The following is a 24,147-nucleotide window of genomic DNA, read 5'->3' on the forward strand; positions in this document are numbered from 1 at the left end:
AGGAGAATTCACACACTCACTTGGGCACACGCAGGGATGGAAGGGTGTAGGTGGGCAGACATGCCAAAATAACAGAATAAAACACAGCAGAAAACACAATTCAGTAAAATATGTAAGTATGCTGATATGGCCTTTTAGTCATTTGCATTTGGAAGCACCTCCACACCAAACTGTACTCCATTTTGGCCCAAAGCGCCAAAATGTGAATATAAGTATTTTTATCAATTCAGCAGTCAATACATTGTTATCATTCCATCACTGATCCATTATGACCGAAATGACTGGTGGAAGGAAGCATTTTGTTAATATTCTGCCATACTTTCCCCATCAAAAATGGAAATGTGCTAAACCAAGTCATGTATAAAAGGAATTTTTAAAGATGAAGAATCCTATTGGAAGTTTACCACTAACACAGTATTATCATCACAAGGAATGCCAACAAAAATATTAAAAATTAATGTACTGGGCAGCAAACAAAAGCATCTATGAAAAATAAATTCTGTCTAATAGTTAACTAGCCCTGAGGGATACTTGGGAACAAATTCTGTATTTAAAAGTAGTAATTAGAGGAGACTTCTTACATCAGTTTTCAAAAACAGTATATTAAATCTAGTAAGTGTTTTGATTCTGTACTTTTAAAAAACAAACACACACACACACATTCCACGAGGTGTACATCTGTTAGATCTTTATGTTCTCATCAGAACCACTTTCACAGAGCCTACGAACAAGTACACATTTCAGAATATTTACATATACATATAGTTTGAATAGAATCTACAGTAGTCTTAAAAGCCTGAATTGTCACTAACCTGTTGTTGCAGGCTTGAGTGACTGAACAGACTGAGGCCGCCTACGTTCATCCTGAGGTTCCAATATGTCTCTATATTTTGATACCATGAGGACGGAGATGAAATATACTACTGCCAAAGCCAAGAATTGTGCCTGTTTGCTATCCTCCTGTAAAAATAAATGAATACAGCCTATCAAATTCCATTCTAATCGGAATATTATGCTATCACCTGCTACAAACTTATTTCTTTAAGTGAAGCACTAGAAGCAGTTACAATGTCATTGTAGATTATGTATAAATAATCAGCATTTGACAGCAGTAAAACCTCTTAATTACTAGCACTCAAAGCTTGATCTACATAGGCGTATATAGGAAGAAGGATTCGGAGCTAGTAGCATAGACTGTTTACTTCAGCTCTCCCTTTTGCATACATGGAATTTCTCGCATTAAGAAACTAGTACACAAGGGAGAAAAATTCTACCCCAGTCTTCCCCATATTGTGCTAGCTTTCTGCTTGCACTGAGTTTTAAAAACAACTCAATGGACTAACCAAAACTGTGATCATCTGTTGAGTGCTTAAGTTCTTTTGCCACATTCTGCAATAAATCCAGACCCTACTTCATAAAGAAGATTACCTCACTGAGTTTACCCAACATGGTACTTTCAAATGTTGTTGGACTACAATGCCTATCATCCCTGATCATTGGCCCTGCTGGCTGGATGCTGTAGTCCAGCAAGTTCTAGAGGTCATCAAGTTGGGGAACACTGGTCTAACATATCATAAATATTGTAAGAAATAAATATATAAAAAAGCAAACTAGATGTTTAAAATATTGTTAGATGCAGTTACTGAGAAACTCTGCACATGTCTCAGAACAACATGTGTGATTTGGCTTTCCTCTGAGGAACTGATACCGGTTCATGCCAGTTATGCAGGAATTGGTTATATTTATAATCAAATCCCAGAACTCAATGCAGTATCTAACATAGACAACATATGATGCAGCTATCAATCAGTCCTCAGGAATGAATGGATTCCACCCAATAGCATATCCTGTTGTGATCAAACCAAGTAATCTTTTTTTCTTTGCTTTTTTAATAACAAGGCTATGATCATCTTATTAAAAATAAGATTTGATTGACAGAGACAACCTTGTGACATTGTTTTAACCCTTAGCTGATGATCCAGGATGACCCATGAAACCTCATCATCTGAGCCTTTTATTATGATATTCAAGTCTAACTCAGCCCTTCATGAAATCCCTTAAAAAAATTAAATTCATGATAATTTATTCCTATAACTAAGTGCCCATCATAGCCCCAGGTTGTTCAGTCTTCCACCTGGGAGACTGTTAAACAGCAAGACTGTTCCACCCTTTTTTCAAGGTCATATTTTTGGGATCTCACCAGAAGGCTGATCTACACTCCCATTTTTCCAAATGCTCCAATGATATAAAATGGTACAGCACTACAAGCAAGAACCAGCATTTACCCTGGAAGCAAATTTTGAGTTAAGCAATTTAACAATCTAGAATTGGGAATGGAGTATGGACAGATTACACATGCTATCCTCAGGAATAAAAGCAATACACTGGAAAATTCACATTCCATGAACTAGGGAAAGGACACAGTATATATGAAGTTGAAACCACCTGCAGGGACAGCAGTTTATGGAAAACTTAAGCCTTTCATCCTGACCCCAAATTCTTGGTCTGCTATTCCCACAGAGTTTTATGATTCTCTTAGACACTCCATTAGAGTTTAACACCACAGGAAACTGCATAAGGACATTGGCTCAGAAAATCAGGGTGTAAAAAAAGAACACAGTAAGTTGGAGAAAATTGCTAACTCACTATATCTCTGAATACCACTGCTCGCAGTCGGTTAATATCCATATCCTGTAGGAGTCTGTCAATATCCCTTATTGGAGAAATTCCTCCAGTCACAATATCAACTGGGCTCTGTTTAGAATAAAAGAGTTTGTATATTATTTTGTTTTCATAAGCACAAAGGATGGCCCAAAGCTATCATTTCCACAGCATTACAAAACCACCGTTACCGAGGGTCCCTCCAGACTTCCTTTTTAGTTGTGCAATCACGATTATTTGTGCTAACGAGGACAGTACTTGGGGTGGTCACATACAATCATGATTTCAATAGTTTGTGATTGCAAATGTTTCAAGGTGGACATGTTGCTTCGTTTCTAATTTGTTTATGTCTCACAACTTCCTTCTGTTATCCTGTAACTTTTTATACCACAATTTTTTTTGGGGGGGGGGGGTGTTGTTTTGTACTATAGTGCAAGACTGCCTCTCCAGATGGCAATAATGCAATAATACTGGGAAAGAATTGCAGGACACCTAATAAAGTGGAATGATGTGTGGATGTTCCAGTATAAATCCACCACTAATGCACCATTACGGCATCAATGACATGTTGCAGAAACGCCCACAAAAAAATCCCATCAGTATGGAAGGGCCCCTAGGGACTGGTGTTACACACAAATCAAGTACAATGACAGATATTCAAGATTGTACCAAAGAAAGAAAACTGGGCAAGGAATCTAGAAACATTGAGGACAGATCTTTTGTTCTTTGCTCTCCCCCTTCACATCCCCCATCCCAAGCAACTGCATTCGTAAGTTAAACAACTTATATATACAACTTAAAATAAATGCTCATGTTATTCAAATGCCCTGTTTTTCTCTGTAATGACTACAGTGCCATAAGTTAAGCTCCAGAGACTTATCCATCAGGTCACAGAGATAACAGTATCAACATCTGCCTACGTTTAATGTCAGAAGATACTTGCCTTTGCTCCAGACCTTCCTGCTGCTATCAGGCTTTGTACTGTTTTCTGACACTTAACATTTTCTCCGCTAGGCTTCATTAGTGCCTGTTGCTGCTGACATTCCAAGCAATTTCTGACTGCCACAGCACACACTGAAATGAAAGGATACATAGCAAGTCTAAAGTATAAACACTGCTGAACCTGCATACCTACTGCTGCAGAAATATTAGTTTCAATTTTTCCAATACTAATATATAAACAAACCCTTTTTTGAGGGGGGGAGAGAGAAGTTACAGCTCATAATGAGTACAGTTCTGTTTGCTTCTATTCAAAAATCCAACAAAGTTTAAGAAATATTACATTAAAAAATTCTGACATTGTTTTGTTACTTGCAGGGGGATGAAAAGTTTCACAAGGCTGTAATTTCACCTACGTTGGGTTGGATCCAGACTTCCTGATAGGCCAGACATGGCCAAACTTGGCCTCCAAATGTTTTGGGACTACAAACTCCCATCATCCTTAGCTAACAGGACCAGTGGTCAGGGGTGATGGGAATTGTAGTCCCAAAACATCTGGAGGGCCAAGTTTGGCCATGCCTGCCATAGACAGAGATCTGGTCACAGGATAACTCTTGCTAGAGGAGGGCAAAAAGCAATATCCCATTATTTTTTCCCCACAAGCACAAACTGTGGAACACTGTGAGCAGCAAGCAGCATGGCAGACAGCAGAAGAAATGCGGGAAACTGGGGAAAATAATGTTTCCTGCATTTTTCCTCCAACAAGAGCCTCTGGTGGAGCTCAGTCCCATTTACAAATTGAAGGAATCCTTCCTTTCACAGAAGGGCAACTCTGGGTCCATCCAATATATATTACTATATAATGATACTGTAAGGGTAACATGAGAGGTCTCTAAGCCAGTATCTCAAGAACTAGTTTTAGGCATTTTTTACCATATCAGCTACACAATGAAAGTCAGGTTATTAGTTGCAAAATTAATCTAAGCCAGGTATATTAGTACAAAGGTTTAGGATCAAAGTTTATTCATCCTTATTTCTTTTGTTGTTGCTGTTAGATCACTCCATTCTTAAAGCTATCAGCCTCAAATACATGCAAACTCTTAGGATGACTTAACTTCCACCTAATTTGTCCTTAGTCACAGGAAATGATCTGAAGGCAAACAATTGGGAAGTTCAACCAATCTTACTTATGCTGGGGATAGCTCAGTTGGTAGAGCATGACTTTAATCTCAGGGTTGTGAATTCGAATCCCATGTTGGGCAAGTTTCCTGCATTGCAGGGGGTGGACTAGATGACACTCATGGTCCCTTCTTTTTGCCCAACATGGACTTGAACCCATGATCTTGAGCTTAAGAGTCTCGTGCTTTCCGACTGAGCTATCCCTTCAGTCTAATTCTAGCCTTAAAAAATACCTCATTGTTCTTAGGAAGTTTTACGTTATTTCATACTAAATCTGAGTCTACCTCAGGTAGCTCACAGAATGAGTTCTCATAAAAACCCTACTCAACAAAATGTATTTTAATGCTTAGCAGTTATCTGCTTACCAAGCCGAAGACACTGTCGTAAAATTCCACCCGATGACATATTTTTCTCCGACTCAATTTCTGTAAATCCAAGGGAGCTTGCAAATATTAACACATCCACAAGGCTAATTAATCTTTGGAGGAATGCTACAGAAGCTTCTATGGATAGTCCTTGAGTTGGCTCAATGTTTTCCAATTCATGCTGCATAGTGGAACATGAAAGAACAGCTTTTACTTCTATACATTAATTAGGCATCATCACTATTACTTGGTGTGTGTTGATATTGGAAGTGGCCTCTTGAAATTTCTCATGTCACTTGACCAGGAATCTAATACGGTGGGGATATGAGGAGTGGATAAATCCAATTAACACAAGTTTGAAAACAACCACTTGTTTAGTCAGTGACCTCCAGAGGATCAAGGCAGAATTATTTTAAAATGAAGAGTTCATGCTTTACCTCAAGTGACTAGCATGGTCTTTTTGGGGGGTGGGGGTGAGGGGTGGGGGGCTAGTAATCTGAATGTGGAGACAAAGGTAAGAAATAGGAAAATAAACCCAATGGTTCAAATCATGACATTGGGCACACATGGTTTGCAATTTAAATTATAGCTTGCCATGAAAGGAGCCAGTGAGATTCACTCTGATCTGAACTGTAGTTTAGCATTACATGTGAGCTAAGCCAAATGCACCAAACTTTCTCTGAAAAGATAGGGTCGAAATAAAGAGAGGATCTTTCCCAGGGATGGAAGAACTATGCAAGCTACTAGCTTAGCCAGGGTTCCCAAACCACTGGGACCTCCTAAAGAGGTCCACCAGGGTAATTTTGAGGTGCCCCAAACCATCTCCCCCCAAAGGCATAGTCTCTGGCCAAAGCAAAAATGGTTGTTGTACCAACAAAAGTAGCACTTTCACAAAAGTAGGGAAACATTGGGGGGTGGGGTGGGACAGGCAACCAATTACTGGCTGGTACTCCAGACCAAAATTCCTTCCTTGAACAGACATGAGCACCCAGCAGCTGTGCAGACAGTAAGCAGCACCAGAACACTAAGCAAAAGGGTGAAGGGCAGCAGTGAAGGCATAGCAGCAAATTGGCAGGGTGGTGGTGGTACTGACCACTAAATAGGTTAAAATTGGACCAGATGGAGATGATCTTACTAAGCCATCTTGTCCAGTACCATAGAGGAGTAGATTGCAGTCAACACCACACAGCCAGGTTGCCCTGTGCTGCTCCACAGACCAGCTCCCCTTCCTCATTCTTAGCTCAGTCTGAACATGGCAGTCAGTGTACTATAATTCAAAGCACATGGTGAAGCATCCTCCCACAAGTCACCACTTCTACATTAGAAAGTGAATTTCTTACGGTAGCAGATGTAGCAGCAGAAAGCAAAGGTAATATGCCACCACAAGCCATAATCATATTATCCATCACTTGAGAGATGAGATGAATTGTGTTATGTACAAAGATGACATTATCACTGCTATTGACGAAGTCCATCACAGTCTTGGCAGAGTGGCTGATCAAAATGAAAAACACAGTATAAAAATGCAGGATTCATGCAGTTTCAGTTGCACTTTTATGAAGTATTTATTTGTCATTATTTTTTAGTCATATACCGGCAGAAATCTATCTATAGCCAGGAACTACACACCAGGATCCTAAACTGTCAATGCACCTTCTTCTTGACCTGAAAATGCCCTTTCCTTATGCTTCTAATCCGCTGCAGAACACAGACTGGCAACTGTGTCTAAGTGTCTGGTGAATAATTATTTATTATTATGAAGTCTGATTATCTACTGCAGCAAAAGACACTGTATAAATCATCAAAGAAGTTTCCCTTGAGATATAAACTAGATCTGAACTCAAGTCTCTTAAGAGGAAACTAGTATCTTACGAAGAACTCACAAACTTCCCTTTTTAAGCAAAAAACGATTGTAAAGATATAAAACATTTTAAAAAATAATCCTGTTTCAACAACTTAAACACATTAGCATTAGCATGGCATTGGCCTCTATCATCCCTTCCTCACAACACCTATATTGTATATTCTAGTACAAAAAAACTACACATTTTATATCTTACCAAACATTGGCTTATATTTAAATAATGGGACAACAGACAAGGTGAGATTAGACAATTATGCTCCCAGAGTCTATAGCACACAATTTCCCCCTTCCCAAATATAATAGATGGCACCATTTAAACAGCACCCTTCATGCAGCATGGGACAGATCCTGGGCTGACTCTGATCTTCCTTGTAGTAACAGCTCAAACCAACATTCAATATTATTTTTAACAGAGCAAGGAAGAAAACAGCAGCAGCTTAAGTGCTACTATGTTTGATAAACTGTGGAGGGGGGAGTAGCATTAATCCTCACCCCCCCCCAAAAAAAAAACATGCTCACACCCACATCCTAAGTAAAAGGATTCCTTTCTCCTTGCAAGACAGCTTGTGAAGTTGAAGTTCCTGCATTTACGAAGGTTGCATAGAAAGCAAAATTCAACTAAGCAAAGTACCTGCAGCACTGAGATGGGGTAATCTACATTTCAGAAGACTGTAATATGCACATTTATTTAAATATAATAAATTAAAAGTCAAGTGATCAATCAACTAATATCTGTTCACAGCCCAAATGACTGGGACATGCACATAAATAAGAGTTTACTAATATTCTCTGCAGTTTTATTTTACAGTTTAACTGTCAGGCCTGGTCGTTGTCCTCTTCAGATCACCACACAAATGCTTCTTGTTCTTTTATAACTTTTTATTGTGTATTAACAAAATAATCTTATAAACAGTTCTTAACTATTATTCCTCAGAAATTAAAAGTCAAGTGATCAATCAACTAATATCTGTTCACAGCCCAAATGACTGGGACATGCACATAAATAAGAGTTTACTAATATTCTCTGCAGTTTTATTTTACAGTTTAACCATTCAAAATGTCAAAAAAAAAAAAAAAAGGAAACGGACCACTGACAGTTAAGTCCAGGCACAAACGACTCTGGGGTTGCGGTGCTCATCTCACTTTACTGCCCAAGGGAGCCAACGTTTGTCCACAGACAGTTCTTCCGGGTCATGTGGCCAGCATGACTAAGCCGCTTCTGGCGAAACCAGAGCAGCACACGGAAACACTGTTTACCTTCCCGCCAGAGCAGTACCTACCGTATTTTTCACACCATAGGGCGCACCGGACCATAGGGTGCACCTAGTTTTTAGACGGGAAAATCAATAAAAAAAATCTTCCCCCCCTCTGCCCCAAAGAGCAGCGTACAGTCTGCACACAACCTCTCCCTGCCGGAGGGGTTGCGCGCAGCTATGACACAAGCCAAGGCAGTGAGCGGGATGGATCCCGCTCGCTGCTTTGGCTTCCTCTTTAGCCCCACGCAATCTCTCCCTGCTGGGAGAGGCCGTGTGGAGCTAAAGAAGCCATAGCCCCATGCAGCCTCTCCCTGCCGGAGGGGTTGCGCACGGCGATGGCACAAGCCAAGGCAGCCAGCAGGATGGATCGCGTTGGCTGTTTTGGCTTCCTCTTTAGCCCCGCGCAATCTTTCCCTGCCGGGAGGGGCTGCGTGGAGCTAAAGAAGCCATAGCCCCTTGCAGCCTCTCCCTGCTGGAGGGGTTGCGTGCGGCTATGGCACAAGCCTGCATTCGCTCCATTGGACGCACACACATTTCCCCTCAATTTTTGGAGGGGAAAAACTGCGTCCAATAGAGCGAAAAATACGGTATTTATCTACTTGCACCCAACCTTCCGATCGGCAAGCCCAAGGCTCAGTGGTTTACACCACAGCGCCACCCTCAGTCTGTCCTTCTGGCAAAACCAGAGCAGCGCACGGAAACACCGTTTACCTTCCCACCAAAGCAGTACCTATTTATCTACTTGCACCCAACCTTCCCATCAGCAAGCCCAAGGCTCAATGGTTTACACCACAGCGCCACCCACAGTCTGCCCTATTTCTATAATTAGCAGAGATCATTATGCTGAGGAATCTAATGCCTAAGATTTCAGAGAAAGCACATTACCTTCTCCACATCTGTACATCTGTTTCTATTGAAAACAGTAGGTCTGTGAGTAAGCGTTGATGCATTTGTGACCATCGGAATTCAGGAATACGAAACATGGTAGACCTAGAGTCCCTTCTCTGTCCATCTGAGGCAGCTCCTGTGCCTTGGCCTGCTGCATCTTGCTGTCTTGATGTCTATACAAATAAAATATATGTAAACATTATGTTAAAAGTTCAAATTGAAATATTCCAGAAGACCTCAGACCTAAAAAGTTTGTATAGCTCTAAAATGTAAAATTATGTCTAACTAATTCTACAAAGTGGGAACTACATTCAATAAGTCAAAAATGGCAACTAGTTTATACCGATTCTACACACTACAGAGCAATTGTACCACCATTTCTGCCAGCCAAGACAAGAATAAGCAGCAGCTGCTACACCTTACCACATAGGGTGAATATATTGCTGCTGACTGTGATCTCCCTCCTTTGAGGAAGTATGGTGTAGGATGATTGTTTTCCATTGGAAGATGTCTCTGCAGGAGGGAAGCACTTAAGTCCATCACTATTTAAATATTAAATCAGTAAGCATCACTGACCTGGATGCTAAAAGTATGATGAGAGAGTGATGCACATCTTACGCCAATTCTTGTTTAACTGATTAAAAATGATGTTATGTAGAGACTCTGACATGACACTTTGTTCTCAATATTTGTAGCCAATAATCAAATTTATTTTTACAGATCTATAGGAGTAGACCAACTCTTTTTCAGCTAAGTGTTGGTCATCATTATGAAATACATACCTACTAAGAAGAGAACTGTGGTCTTTTTTTAAAAAAAAAGTTACGTAAATTGATCAAACACCTTAAAATCCTGCAATATATTTAACATTTTTAGATGAAGTAACTGAGGTACAGAACCTACCTCAGGGAGGGAATGAAGAGGTTGATTTACTTCCAGGCTGGTGCTGGACTTTAACTCTAATCTTTCAGTATCTGATGCCACACTGGAAACGTCAAGCTTTGCTATTTTCTTGTCTGAAACCACCACTGTTTCTGAAATATGTGGCTGCATATTCTCTACCTTTGTTTTGGTTTGAAGGTTATCAGTATTGTGTTCATCTGCATTTGGTTGAGCTTTCGTATCACTAATTTCAGAAGCACTGGTCTCTGGCAAAGCATCTGACTCTTGTCCTGTTTCCACAGATGCATCAGAAACTTTGGGTTCTAAAGCAACTGAAACTGGTTCTTCCAATGTAGCAGTATTCTGCTGTATTGCTGGTGCTACCTGGCTTTCCGACAAGGTATGATCTTTACTGAGTTTAGGAGCACTTTCCTCTGAGGTAAAAGGTAGGCTGCTTTCCTCTTTTAAATCAACAAAATCTTCCTCCTCCTCCTCCTCCACTTCTGGTGTTAGTTTTTCTAATATTTCTGGGCTTTCAAGTGTGTCTCCTTCAACATTTTGTGAAGGGGATTGTGCAATGGCAGCTACTGTCTCTTCCTCATGATTTGCTTCAGTGGTTTCAGAAGCAGCTTCAGAATCTTGCTTTATTGCTTCAGCCTTTAGGGGAAGTTCTAAGCAAGGTGCTTTACTTAGATCAGGAGTTCTCCAACCATTTTCTCCTTCTGTTTGCTTTTCTTCGTTCATTTCCGAGTTAGCTTGTTTTTCAAAATCAGGTGGTCTACCTTCAGCGTTCACAGTACTGTTTTCTACTTTACCATTCCCAACATCATTGGCAGAAGTACCAGCTTCTTTTGTTTCCAGATGCTGCTGCCTTCCTGTAACTTCAGCCTCCCTGCTGGTTCCTGAGATACTTCTAATTAGAGTTGATGGACCAGCACCAGAGTCTTCATCTCCTTTTTCTTGATATTCCCTGAACATTTGAGAAAGGCTCTCCTTGTGTATTTCAAAAGTTACCTTTGAAAAGAATGATTTCAATTCTGTAAATGTTTAAAACTTACAACGTAGCCTACAAATTCTGCTATAAAGCCCCCCCCCCCAATGGATAGGTCTACAACTTCGCAGAGTGATCATAAATATATGTAATTATAACCGCATAATGCAAGATAACCGAATGCTGACCCTTATAGTATTAATACAGATTGAACCATTAAATGTTATTGACTTTTTGATATTTTATTTACACAGAGTTTAAATCTAGAAGCCATTTCAATATTCAAGACAACCTTTACACATAAACACGGTCATTTAAATTGCATACAGTTGTACCTTGGAAGTTGAATGGAATCCATTCCGGAAGTCCGTTTGACTTCCAAAATGTTCAGAAACCAAAGTGTGGCTTCCGATTAGCTGCAGGAACACTCACTTCCGGGTTTGTAACGTTCCGGAACCAAAACATTTGAGTACCAAGGTGTTCCAGATCCAAAGTATGACTGTAGTTACAATCACATGGAAAGGGAGAACTGGGCCCTGCCATTATATCTCAGCAAACCCACAGTGCCTACACACTAGAGATCACATAAGCAACAGGGAAACTGCCAGGTAGTATTCCATTCTGTGGAACCCTGTACAATCCCTGTACAATCCGCAGGCTCCTTACTATAGATGTGATCTTAAACAATTGACACTATTTAGGTGGCCAAAGGAAGCCTTGTAAATCAGTCCACTAAAGTTAATAGCCTGCTGGAAGCTGACACAGAAATGCAATTCTGTGCTGGATACATAGGAGAGGGCATCCTCTGGCATCCTATTTGGTTTCTTTATAGCAAAGGAGCAAAGAAGAGATGAGTTAGGTACAGAGGATTGTTCCGGCCCACTCACTCACCAACATACAGTTACATGGCAAACCAGGCAAGTGACTACATTAAAGGCGGTTAAGGGACTTTAAATGATAATAACAACAGGCAACTCCCCATTTACGCTGGGGTTACGTTCCGAAGCACCATGTGCAGCAGCGGATGTGCGTAAGCCCCCCCCCCCTTGCGGTGCCAAAAATGGCACACACATCAGTGATTGTGCGCAAATGGGAGGTGCCTGTACATCGGGAATTGAACTCACTGAATTTCTCACAACAGAGGTATATACCGTAAGTGGATAACTTATTAAAATAGAAGAATTAGATGCTTCTACTCAGAATATACTATAGCACAAAGGTATTTTTCTTAAATTCAACCAAGCACACATGTATTTTTTTACGAATTTGTTATTTTTGTGCTATATATAACACTACAGTAACAATTCAGGTGACATGCTGGAGACATGATAATGTCAATGTAGTATGAATAATTTCCCTGAGAAAAATTTGAGTTATTCATATTGCATATTCAATCACCAACATCAGAGAAAATAGATGGGGTGAAAGTAAAGTAAAATCTCTTAGGTAGATACACACACCCCTGATTGAACATAAGGCAAAGGCTGTTTGTTAAACGAAAGCAAATCAGTATTTTGCCTCTAGTTCCTATCATGCATTCATACTCTTCCATTTAGTTCACTCTATCTTTTCTATGTCAGCAATATATTTTTCATTCATTCCGACAAAGGTGTGATGAGTTGAAAGATTTATAGCTCAGGTTTTTAAGATTCATTTCCCAAAGAGATGCCCTAAGCCCTGCAGTGTTTTTCCATCAGCTAACTTAGTATCTACAGTATTAAATATTCCCTTAGGCAAACTAGTCTCAGAACAGTAAGCTTTGTCAAGGGTATTCATGGACACCTTTTCATTCAGTAACACATTACATATTCTTCACTTGGTGCTTATAAGAAAGAGCGTGCCTGCCTAGTGTACAGAATAATAAGAAGTAGCAGAAAAAGTGCCAGAATATTTTCTTTTTTATAAAACCACAAATTCCATTGCAAAATATATAGCATGTAAGATTCCCCCCTTCAGAATGCACTATACATAACGAAAGGATACAAAAAGAACAATAGTCCATCACTAATTAGATTAAAATCTAGCTTTGAGAGGTGTGGGTGTGTGCGCGCATGTACACACACAGACACAAACATATATATTCATTTTTCAATTAAAAGCTCTCAAGACAGGATGTAGTTTACTAACTCATGATAAATTGGGGAGGGGGGAAGAGACCGAGATATTCTCAGATAGGCTGCCTTATACAAAGTCAGAACATTGGAATGTCTACCCTGACTTGTAGAGGTTCCACAAATCAACTTTTCCGGCTTATTTCATTGCTTAGACTGTGAATCATCTTGTTATAATTTTGCCTATTTGCACACATGCAGTTTATAGTTAAAAAGTGACTGTTGTCTATGAGGCTCTCCTAGACATTCTTGGAGCTTCTGTAATGCAATGAACAGCTAAAGGAGAAGACACAAAAGGCTGATAGGATCTCAAGGATCTGCTTGGGAAAGCCTCACTTGCTTGTGATCTTGGGCAAGAATAATAAGGGCTGGGAAATGTGTGGAATGTTGGGCAGGACAGAGCCCCTGGAAGTGATTCTTGAGAGCTCATATTCCCTGCCCTGCCATTTGAGATGCCAGGTATTCTGCCCATGAACCATAGCTTGTTTCTTAGGGCTTACACTGATTGGCAGCAGCTCTCTGAGGTTTCAAGCCAGAGCCTTTTCCAGCCACACTCTGGGGTTCCAGGGGAGTGAACGAAGGACCATTTGTATGCAGAGCTTATGCTTTACCTATATTAAAATAGGGGTTCATAGTATGGTTAGTAAAGAACCTACATCAAGAATGGGGAAATGTGGCCCGGTCCAGATATTGTTAACTCCCACCATTCCTGACTACTGGCCATGCTGACTGAGGTTCTTGGGAGTTGTAATCCAGTAATATCTAGAGGGCTGACATAAGCCACTGATGAAAAGGCTTGTGAAGTGCTCCACACACAGCTACTGGAAAGTTGACTTGAGTTGCCAGTAAACCTCCAAGGTCAAGTACCTTTAGTTTTCTCTATGAATTGCCACAGATACAAAATTTCAGAGAGTCATGTTTTTCCTGTATTTGCCCTAACAAACTGGTATTGTGGCATAAGCTTTCATGGACCAGCTTTCACCTCAAGTAGGTGCCCCTACTTCAGTAGGCTCTAGTTCACACAAAAAACTTCTGTCTTAACAAATCTTTAACAAGTCTTTAAACTTGCAGAAACAATCTAAAAGTTGTAATGTTAGCCAAGAGAGTTTCACATTTACCTGTATCAGGCCTTTTTATATCTCCCTCTAGATGTTTGCTACTGTGAAGCTGGTAATTCACAATTACCAAATATTGCTTTAAATTAGCAAGCTAAAAGGCCATTCATTAATCTTCACCATCATTTGATGCCTAATCCATAGCCATTTGCAACATTTGGAAAGCTCCTCTATGCACTACTAGTTAAAGACAGTTGCAAGCTAATAAATACAACATTCCCTTCTGCCATTAATTTTAACTTAATTTGACATTCAACATTCACTAATTGCTAGACATGAAGATTAGAATGCACTGTACAAAAAGGTTATGGTGACATATTCTGTATTAGAACTACAGTGCACATTGGTCAAAAAGTAGCTATTTATTAAGATTTCACATTTGTTATTCCCCATATCTTATGCTTATATCGCATATATACAATGAGGTCAAGACTCAAGAAGAAAGGGAGGCTGGTTGTTCAGCCAAGCAACAGAACACCTTTTTTTGTATGTAACAAGGTTTACTGGAAATTAGCTCCTGTGCTGCTAAACTCCATCAATAAGCTATTCATAATTCCAGCAAATGTTGCTATTTTTTATCCTAATGAGAGCTTTATTGACTTGTTTTTCCACCCTCCTAGGAGCAATGCTAACAGTTCAGGCCTGGAAACTCTCTACACCATTCAGAAAACAAATCAACTTTGACTGGAGGCACCAATACCTGCTGATATCAATCCCAGGGAAATGAATCCGTCAAAGAGGAACAGAGGTACTGTACACACAAAAGCCTTTGCACATTCTGGCACCTTCCCCAGCATAACAAATCATTTGGCCCCCATACTGACAAGCTTCTTACAACACAGATCAAAAGACTGTATTAAGTCCAAGCCATTTAGCTTAACTGTCAAAACACAAATGAAGTTACTTTTTTTTATATTGCATTAAAATGTTTTAATTGACAAGATTAGCTATTATGACTCATACCATATTGTGACGTATTTAAGGTGTGAATTACATTGTTGGTGGGTAATATCTTTTTCAAGTGTTATAAAGCAAATTATGGCCCTCAGAAGCATATGAGCCCATTTTAAGAAGACAGGTAATTTCCCCACAGTCCTTCATATTTTCTTTGGTTGCATGTATGGGCAACACATGCACAAGTTGTGTGTACTGGTGCACTGTGACCCTGTCATATGAACCATTGCCTTGTACTTTGACTTATCTATATGGCAAAGTCAGAATCCAGTTAAATATTGTTGATCCATCATGCCAAATGTTCCTAATATGTTACTATTATTATACTATATTGACTGCTTTGCATAGGTTACTGTTTAGAAATTAAATCCCATAGTTATAGCACAGTACTATAACTAATTTTTAAAACTATTGTTTGAGGGCACACAGCAGCTTGGTTTCTACATCATAGTAAGCCAAACTCTGGTTTCCTGGAACTGTGCAAACTTGTGGTCTCCCATAGAGAAACTTTGCTCCTGCCCCTACCTTTTTTAGTGCCATGCCATGCTGTAGTAAGCCAAGGTTTGATCATTAGGCCTTGCAAAGCCTCACAGGGCATGCAGAGCACCATGAACAGGACTTCATCAGTGCTGGCAATCAGCTGACTTGTTAGTTATTGCAAAGTCCAGTGCACAGCACTCTGAAAGATCCTACAATAAGCTGATCATCAGGTCTGGTGAAGTCCCATGCATAGATCATCAGGGACTGCAAAGCCAGGCGCTTGCAAAGCCAGGCTCTGCAAGGTCTGATGATGCACTAATTGTCAGGGCTTGCAAAGTCTGGTATGTAGTGCTTTGCGCATGGTGCCTGCAAGCCTTTCAGCCCACCTATGTCTTTATCTGCCCCACACCTGCTTTATATATGATATTAGGTGTAAGACTAGTGAGCAGGACTTGGCTAAAATGGTCTTGTGAGTCAAATGGAAAGGTCCAGTGGCTAGAGGTTCTGCACCACTGATCTACAGGATAAAGATTATATTGAAGCTTGAAAAGAAAGTAGAATACATAGGTAAGAGAGATGAAAGGAAATGGGTGTTGACTACTTGAAATACACAAGGGTTGTGGTGCTTCAAGTAAGAAATACAAAAGAAAGGTTTTGCAATCCACCTTGAGCACTTCAGTGGGAAAGCAGGGTGGAAATATATCTTTCTATATACATAAAAATATAAGGTTGTCATCACACCACAGCTTGTGTGGCCATCAACAAGCAGTCACACCAACTCCAACATGACAACAGAATGGAAGGTAGGCAGGTGACTAAGCAAGCACTAAAGGTGGCAGGGGGGTCAAGCAAGCTGTTTAACAGAGATGGGGAAATACTTCAGAGAGTCATTTTGCCAAATAGCTCTCTATCTCCCTGCTCTTTTAAAAGGAGTTGGGGATTGGAGAGAGCTATGAGGGGACAGCGGTGAAGGGAGTAGGATAGGAGGTTTGGGTGACTTATGGGATAACAAGTGAGGGGATGGGTCAGGGGTAAAGGAAGGAGGGGCTGGGCAGGTGTGGGGAAGCAGGGTTTTTTAACAGGTTGATGAGCGGCTTAAATAAATGGGGAAGAAATAGCCATCATCAGCGAGACCATTAAGAAAACCAGATTCTGGTTGAGACTGGTCTGTCCTATTATCCAGGAACAAATCTGGCTTTTAGCCCTTGAAGAGGAATGCTCAGAACAAGCAGAAAGCTTGTTGTCATATGTCGCCATCTAGCCCTGTATTTTCTACTCTGATTGGCAACAACCACCAAGATTTCAGGTAGACATGTTTCATTTCACCTGCTACCTAGCAGGATTGAACCTGGGACCTGGCAACAAAGCATGTGCTCTACCCCATAGATTATGATCGTCTTTTGAAATTTTACATTCCTCTCTCCTTTCCTCCCAATCCTGAATCCAATTCCTCTGCTTTGGGTTTTTTGTTTTTTTTGGGGTGCAAGCTGAGCAGCAGAAACATAGTGCCATCTTCCTTCAACACTGTGGCTCGGTTCAGAAGAAGGCAATTAATTGCCTTCTGGAGTATCACTCGGGGTAGGGAATAGGTATAAGGCCCCATCACAACAATGTTGTACTTGAGCACAATTTCCTTTCCCCATAATAGTGAATGGCAGTTATAGACAATTATAAAGGGACACAATAAAGAGGAAATCTAAATATGTTGCCAGACCCTGGCGATACCTGTCATTAGGAATTAAGCCTGCTCCTATTGGCAGAGGGCAAATGCTGGATTCGATTGCAAGCCAACTTGTGAATAAATCCTAGAATAGCAGCACATAATGTTGTGAACCAGATACATTTTCTACTAAATGTGTGGGCAAGGCCAATGTTCCTCAGTGCTCTTGATCCTATTCATCCAATATACCGTAATTTCATTTCACCATAAGAAAGAGTTAAATTTGGGTATAGAGGTTGTGTGTACTATTTATCCTTTAACAGATAAATTCATATGAGAAGATTTGTCTCAAACTTTTTGTTCGTGTTCAATCAATTTAGAATTGCATCCAACAAAATCTTTGCGCTCATAGATCAACTTCTACAAGCACAATGGAATTTTTGCTCCCACCACCTGCACCAGTCCAAAATCTGCTCTGCAGGAGTAGGGGAATCTCATAGTGGATTTGAGGAGGGCATGGATAAAGAGAGGGAGGGGACATTCTGCTGTGCTCGCATGTGCAAGGATTTAGTTGGATACAACCTGATGTAAAGAAGCTTCCATATCAAGTAGTTCCTTACACTGACAGTTTTCTTTAAGATCTCACATGCTCATATTTCCCCGCTGATTTGGGCTATGGTTCTTTGTTTGAGTTAATGAATTATTTTGTTTCCCCTTATTTCAGCTCACTCATTTATCAGGCAGGGTCCAGGCTTCTGCTCAGCTCATGCTGGAAGAAAGAGGGGCAGGCTCCTATGCCTTCTCAAAACTGCCAGCTGTGGAACTGCAATTCCACAGGTGTGTCTGGCACCTTCTTTGTATAGCTTTCATCATACACTGGAAAGGCTATTCTTCTGATAGAAATTGTTTTTAAATGATTTCAATACAGCACAATCACATCTTACGGACATTTAACTTGCACAATTTCAGTCATACATGGTTCAAGGCAGGCTGGCTGAAACTACACAAGTTAACCCCCTTGGGTATACACAATTTCCATGTATACGTGGAACCCTTGGAATTGAAACCCAATGTAAGATGTGATCATACTGTACTGATATTTTATGTAGTTGTAACACACCCTTACTCTAAAAAGTGAGTATGGACCTATGTGAATAAACAAAAGATGAAACCAAGAACAAACTCGTGATTTGTCTGGTGTGAGAGAAACCACAAGCCTGGACTTGGAAGTAATGGAATGTCAAATCATTGCTTAACCTCAGGTGGCACGATAACCAGAGGACCAGGAGAAGAATGCTTCAGCTCAGCAATCTGGATACTTTCCAGTTTGTGATAAGCCATGGTTTGCCTCACTATTATGATTGAACTGGTCCATTCACGCAGATCAACATTAGGGTAACACAGAACTGTGTCATGTTATATGTGTCCTATGTGCATTGACAATACAGTAGGCAGTAGTTGGAATAAAGAAATACTGGAGCAGCTGTTTAGAACTGCAGTGTTGTCCCCAATCTTCTATTATGTTTTTCCAATGTCTTAAATTTTGTCTCAAAGTTTAACCCAGGAGTAGCTTTCAAGGATGTAAGTTCTGTTCTTATCATTTTAAAAACTGAAGACACATAGGAAGATTAGTCCTGATACCTCTATCCCTCTAGTTATACCATCAGGAGGGTGGAAATCCCAGTCCCCAGAAACATTGTGACCTTTGTGGTAAATCCAGGGATAAAGCTGCCCACTGCGTGATATAGCCACCTCTTTTCGCACTTTAAACTCTGTAATAATTCCCCACAAATCAAGTTTAGCTAACGAATCATTTTTGCTCACCTTCTCTTTTGAATTTTGTCTGCATCTGCAAGACTGGGCAAGTCAAGCAAGCTACTGTACAATTCAGCCTAATTTAATGGACGTCAGTTCTACAAATTGATACCAACTGGCATGTTACTGAACATTGTGCCTATTCATAGTATTAAATAGTGAAACCCAAATTATTTTATATTTTAATTTATGGCAATTTAAATCCCTGTTTGCTGTTTCAGAGGAGGATAATTTCCAAGAAATCTGTACATATAGGGAAAAAAGTTAAATATCACACAAGCAGATTAAACTATCATGAAGCAGTGTTTTAAATATACTCTGGTACATTATTCAAATTGCTATACAGCTGAAGTCTACAAATATGACCCATTAGACACTTCATATGACCAGCCATAATGAAGTAATTTTTTAAAAAATATATCAAAAATTTAAAAACCCTCAATTAAAAAAAAAAACATTTCCAATATATATATATATTAACTTGGTTGCTTCATAAATGCATAGATTATAGCAAAGTAAATATCACAACATAAATACACTGAAGTTGCCATTTTTACTTTTTGTTTTTAAACAGTAATACGCCCATCCTTTACTATTAACCACCCACTAAAGGCTCCCCAAAATACATATTTATTATGAATATGGCAACTGCTCATTGTAAAATCAAGTTCTGTTAGAGAATTTAACACAGTTAACACAGCTACTGAAAAACTCAGGTTAAACCAAATTCTCTCTTATAATAATAGTATTGAAGATGCAAGGCGGAAAGAAGCAGCTTAAAATAAAATGAAATAAAAGGCTTGACAAAGGAATTTAGCTTTAAGAGGATTATGCACACCTTTAAATCCTGAGAGCAAAAGAAAGCAATGTAGTGCAATTATGCCACAAAAGCCATCGCTGCTTATAAAGCGTAGTGTAGCTGTTAGAGAAGAGGGCTACAGTGACAAACAGCTTCCCTGCTACAAAGGTGGCAGGAAATCTATCAAACTGGACAATAAAATTGCAATTGAGTTTCTTTGGCTTTTTATAGCAGCCGCATGTATCTTGATGTGTAGCTCTGCAAAGCCTAACCAATTCTGCAACACTCGTTTCTTTTACACGCTAGTACTTTTATCAGGAAGCAGTGTTGTAAATTAGCGGTAGATGCAAAAATGAAATAAGGAACATTAATCGCATTCATTAGCACTTTGCATCAAGATGTATTAAACAAAAAAATGAAAGAAAGCTACTCCTGCAACTAAATATAAGATAACATTGTCTCAATACAAGTACTTTGAAATGCTTTAATAAAAAAAAAACAAAAATTGCACATTGGTTGTTCACATAGCTTATATCCTTGCGGATCTATCTGAATCCAATAAAAACCATCTGTAACCAATTTTAAATATTTTTAGGAAGGGAAAAAATATCAATTTTCAAGACCCTTTGTCCTCAGAATATCAATAGAGACATTTAATTGAAAATCTTAATGCATCCAGGGAATACCTTGCAAGGATGAACTTGAGATCTGGGTGAATTAACTATCTCAATTCAGCAATCTTGTACAACCTATTTGTGTACTCATCACTCTTTAAGCCCAGTACCAGGTTCCATCTGGCTGATGGGTTCAAATACCTTCCAAACAACATATGCATGCACTAGCCCTTGAAACGCTAAGACAGAAAGGGGAAGCGGCAATTTAACTCAAGGCAGAGCAATGGAGTGCAAGAAAGGCAACGGTCAGTTGGGGAAATATAATTCAACTGAGTAGGATGTGAAGAAACGACAATGTGGCATAAACATGCTCTGCTCCTATTTCACTTTTCTAGTGGGACAGAAAGTCATTCTTTTTACGATATGATAATCTTTATTGTCATTCTGCCATACAGAACAACGAAATTGAAAAAAAATCTACATCAGACATTCAAAAACCAACAAGCCTGCTATCCCAACTATCCCAGCCTGGTTAGCCCCTAAAAACTCTGATACCCCATGTTAAAAAAAACCCCAACAACCTAGAATTGTTGGTAATAGCCTCAAATTTTGAAGTTTCCAGCAGAATTGAGGAAGGGCTCATACATTGATGAAAAGACTAAAAGTAGAGCCAGGGGACACTGAAGCGCAAACTACATGTGATGACAGCAAAACATTTTTTGGGCAGGCACAGATTTTAACCATCACATATATACAGAATGGCGGGAATCAAAAATTAAAAAAAGTGAAAGAGCCATGTGGTTGAGGACAGCTGAACTCTCTTCCTGTTCCTATGGCTTCACTTTCCTACTGCTCTCCTCCCTCTACAAAAGGTGAAGCACTTTTCTTCTCATTTGGCTCACTTCCAATGTCAGTGCCTCGGAGGGAGGGGTGGCAGAGGAGAGGGGAGGGCAAAATAATTTTGGATACTGACTGCTGGGGAAAGAGCTGTGGGGGGTGGTTGGTCTTTCCTCACCTGCAGCCTTGTTTTGCTCTTAAATTGGTTCCCCTTCTCCCTCTTTATTGGAGCAGGGCCAGCTTTAAGCAAATATACCTGAAACTGTCATGTGTTGTTCAAGCTTCCAAGAAACAAGGGTATGGGGAAAAGCCACAGAAAGAAGGAGGAAGGCAGTCATGAAAGAGCTAGTAAGGAAAGAGATGGGGAGCAAAAGAAGAAGAAGAAATATGGGGAGCTGATCATGAAACCAAAACAATTTTTTAGTAAGTAGAAAGCTTAGTATTATAGGAACTGGAAGCATGGAAAAATAACAGCGACAAATTGTAATCATCTACTGAAGCTTTTGAGAGCATGAAATACTATTTTTAGGATAAATGCATGTTATGAAAATATTTTGATTACACCCAATCTGCAAAGATATGTTTTGCTTTCTGAAAGGCATTACTAGGTCTAGAAAATATGTATTATTCAAACCTTCAGTTTTTGCCCTGTTAAAGACCCACTTCCATTAATATAGCTGAAAAGACCATTTAAAATGTTACCAACCCATATTTAAGCTATGTGCTCATACATCCCTCTTGCATAAGGAAAGCTGTTTTATAGTAAATCTATTAACTGTTATTACAGTTTCTGTAATTCAGAGATTTCAATGTTTTGAATTTAAGCCTGAATTTCAGTTAAAAATAGCACATATGCTACAAATGCTAGTGTTGTACTTTGAAAAGAGAAAGGACTTGATTATCAACTAGCAGTATCAATGTTATTTCTCTATTTTAAATTAAAGCAGTTCTCTCACTACTTAAAAAAAAGTAATCACGACCTTTGAAAAATAAATCTGTTATTTTACTTATGCTGTCTTCAACTGTACCACACCTATGAATATAGCTGAAATAACCATTTTTATACCTGGATTGTGCGGTCTATATACCAGACATCCTAAAATGCATGCATTGGTGTCTGAGGAGAAAAACGTACCTTTTTTTTTTCTTAAGTTGCACAAGTCCCCATTTGGAAGCTCACCCAAAACAGTATTAAAAATGTTTGGGGGTACCAAAAGGAAGGCATGGAAAAGGAGATACTGCAATAGCTATAACAACTTCATTCTAAGATCTTCATTTCAATTGAAGGAAAGTTACCACCGTTTTAAAAAGAAAAAAACAAACCTTGTTCCCTTACAATATTGCTATAGCTGCAAAAAATTATCCTCATACTAGGAAACTTGATTTGTTCCTTTATTCACAAAGCAACTTTTTCCCTAGCTCCCTTTCCTCTCTTTGTTTGTCTGGAAAGCAGATTTTGTTCCTGTTTCTTCTTTAGACTTTAGCGATTTGTTTCACAACCACTTGGTGTTAGTAAAGGCCATCTTTTGGTCTTAGAAACAGACAAGGTGCGCCACCTTGTGTTTCAAACTCAAGTAATTCCACTGCACATACATTCCACAATAAAGCCTCATAAAACACATAGTTCTTTGAAATGTCAGATTAAGCATCCTAGTACCAAGCTGTCACATTACAGTTGGCAAGGAGCATGCTTAAACTTATTATTTAAATAGTCTGACAAATTTAATTATTCTGTGTTATGAAAATGTAGCTCTTCCCTTATTCTACCTATTCAATTATTGTGCTTCAGCCCTTTTTCTGGGCTCACCATGATCTGAGACTTCCTGGGAAAAAATACATAATTAATAATAAATTTTCTTTGTATAACTTACCTTTGAGTGTGTGATTGCTAGCGTATCTACCCAAACACGCCAGCCACCCCATTCGTATTTGACTGCATGGTAAAGTAAAATCCGAAAAATGACATACACCATTTCAGTTATCTTCTGTTCATCAGCATTTTTGGGGTTGAAATAGCAAAGTGAAAGCATCCATTCCTGCCACACAGAGCACTGTAGTAAACTCCTGCAAAATTGTTGACATTGATAAATCGTAAGTTAGAAACATGCAAACATACTAGAACTCAAGACAGCTTAGGTTTTAAAGGCAAAAAATAAATAAACCAGCATGGATTGAACATAATTGGTAATTATCTATATTACCAAATTTATCTATATTTTAAAAGCGAGTTCAGGATTATTTGAAACCAATTCAAAAATTAGTTTAATGTTATTCAAACTGAAGAGAGTTTTATGAGGCGTGTTGTGTATACACAAGCATCTACTTACCTCCTATTATCTCTGCTGCTATTAAAAAGCTTTATCATATCTGAGAGGAAGACTCTATGGACTTCCAGAGTTTCTGGACTCTGTGGAGAGTTACGCAGCAAGGTTGCAATAACCTTTAGAACCTCTGTAAAAAATATTTTTTGAAAAATAAGAATCAAATAATCTGAAAACTAGATGCATCGTTTCTCATTCTAGTTTCTTCAAGTTACACAAGGGCAATGAAGTTATGTACAGTACTGGAAAACTAAGCAGAAACTGCTAGATCTATTTGTGGGAAAGAAATGGAAGGCTGGAAGATGGGAGAAACTGTGTTGAATATTTGGTCAAGAAGATCCAGATGTTCTCCATGTGCAAGTTTTGTGGAAAATCAAAACAAAACTGGTTCCTAGTATCACACACCTTGCAGTGTC

General features: G+C 39.3%; 1 protein-coding gene across 1 annotated transcript in view; it reads right to left on the minus strand.

Moving 5' to 3' along the window:
• Window positions 1-24,147, minus strand: part of LRBA (LPS responsive beige-like anchor protein) — a 357,313-nt gene that overhangs the window by 274,594 nt on the left and 58,572 nt on the right. Inside the window, 10 exon segments of the mRNA XM_079990486.1 lie at window positions 760-850; window positions 853-960; window positions 2,647-2,754; window positions 3,605-3,735; window positions 5,145-5,325; window positions 6,485-6,638; window positions 9,150-9,325; window positions 10,056-11,048; window positions 23,282-23,474; window positions 23,738-23,861. Coding sequence (XP_079846612.1) covers window positions 760-850; window positions 853-960; window positions 2,647-2,754; window positions 3,605-3,735; window positions 5,145-5,325; window positions 6,485-6,638; window positions 9,150-9,325; window positions 10,056-11,048; window positions 23,282-23,474; window positions 23,738-23,861 — 2,259 coding nt within the window.

This window comes from Podarcis cretensis (genome assembly GCF_951804945.1).
Source record: "Podarcis cretensis genome assembly, chromosome: 9".
Classification (NCBI taxonomy): Eukaryota; Metazoa; Chordata; class Lepidosauria; order Squamata; family Lacertidae; genus Podarcis; species Podarcis cretensis.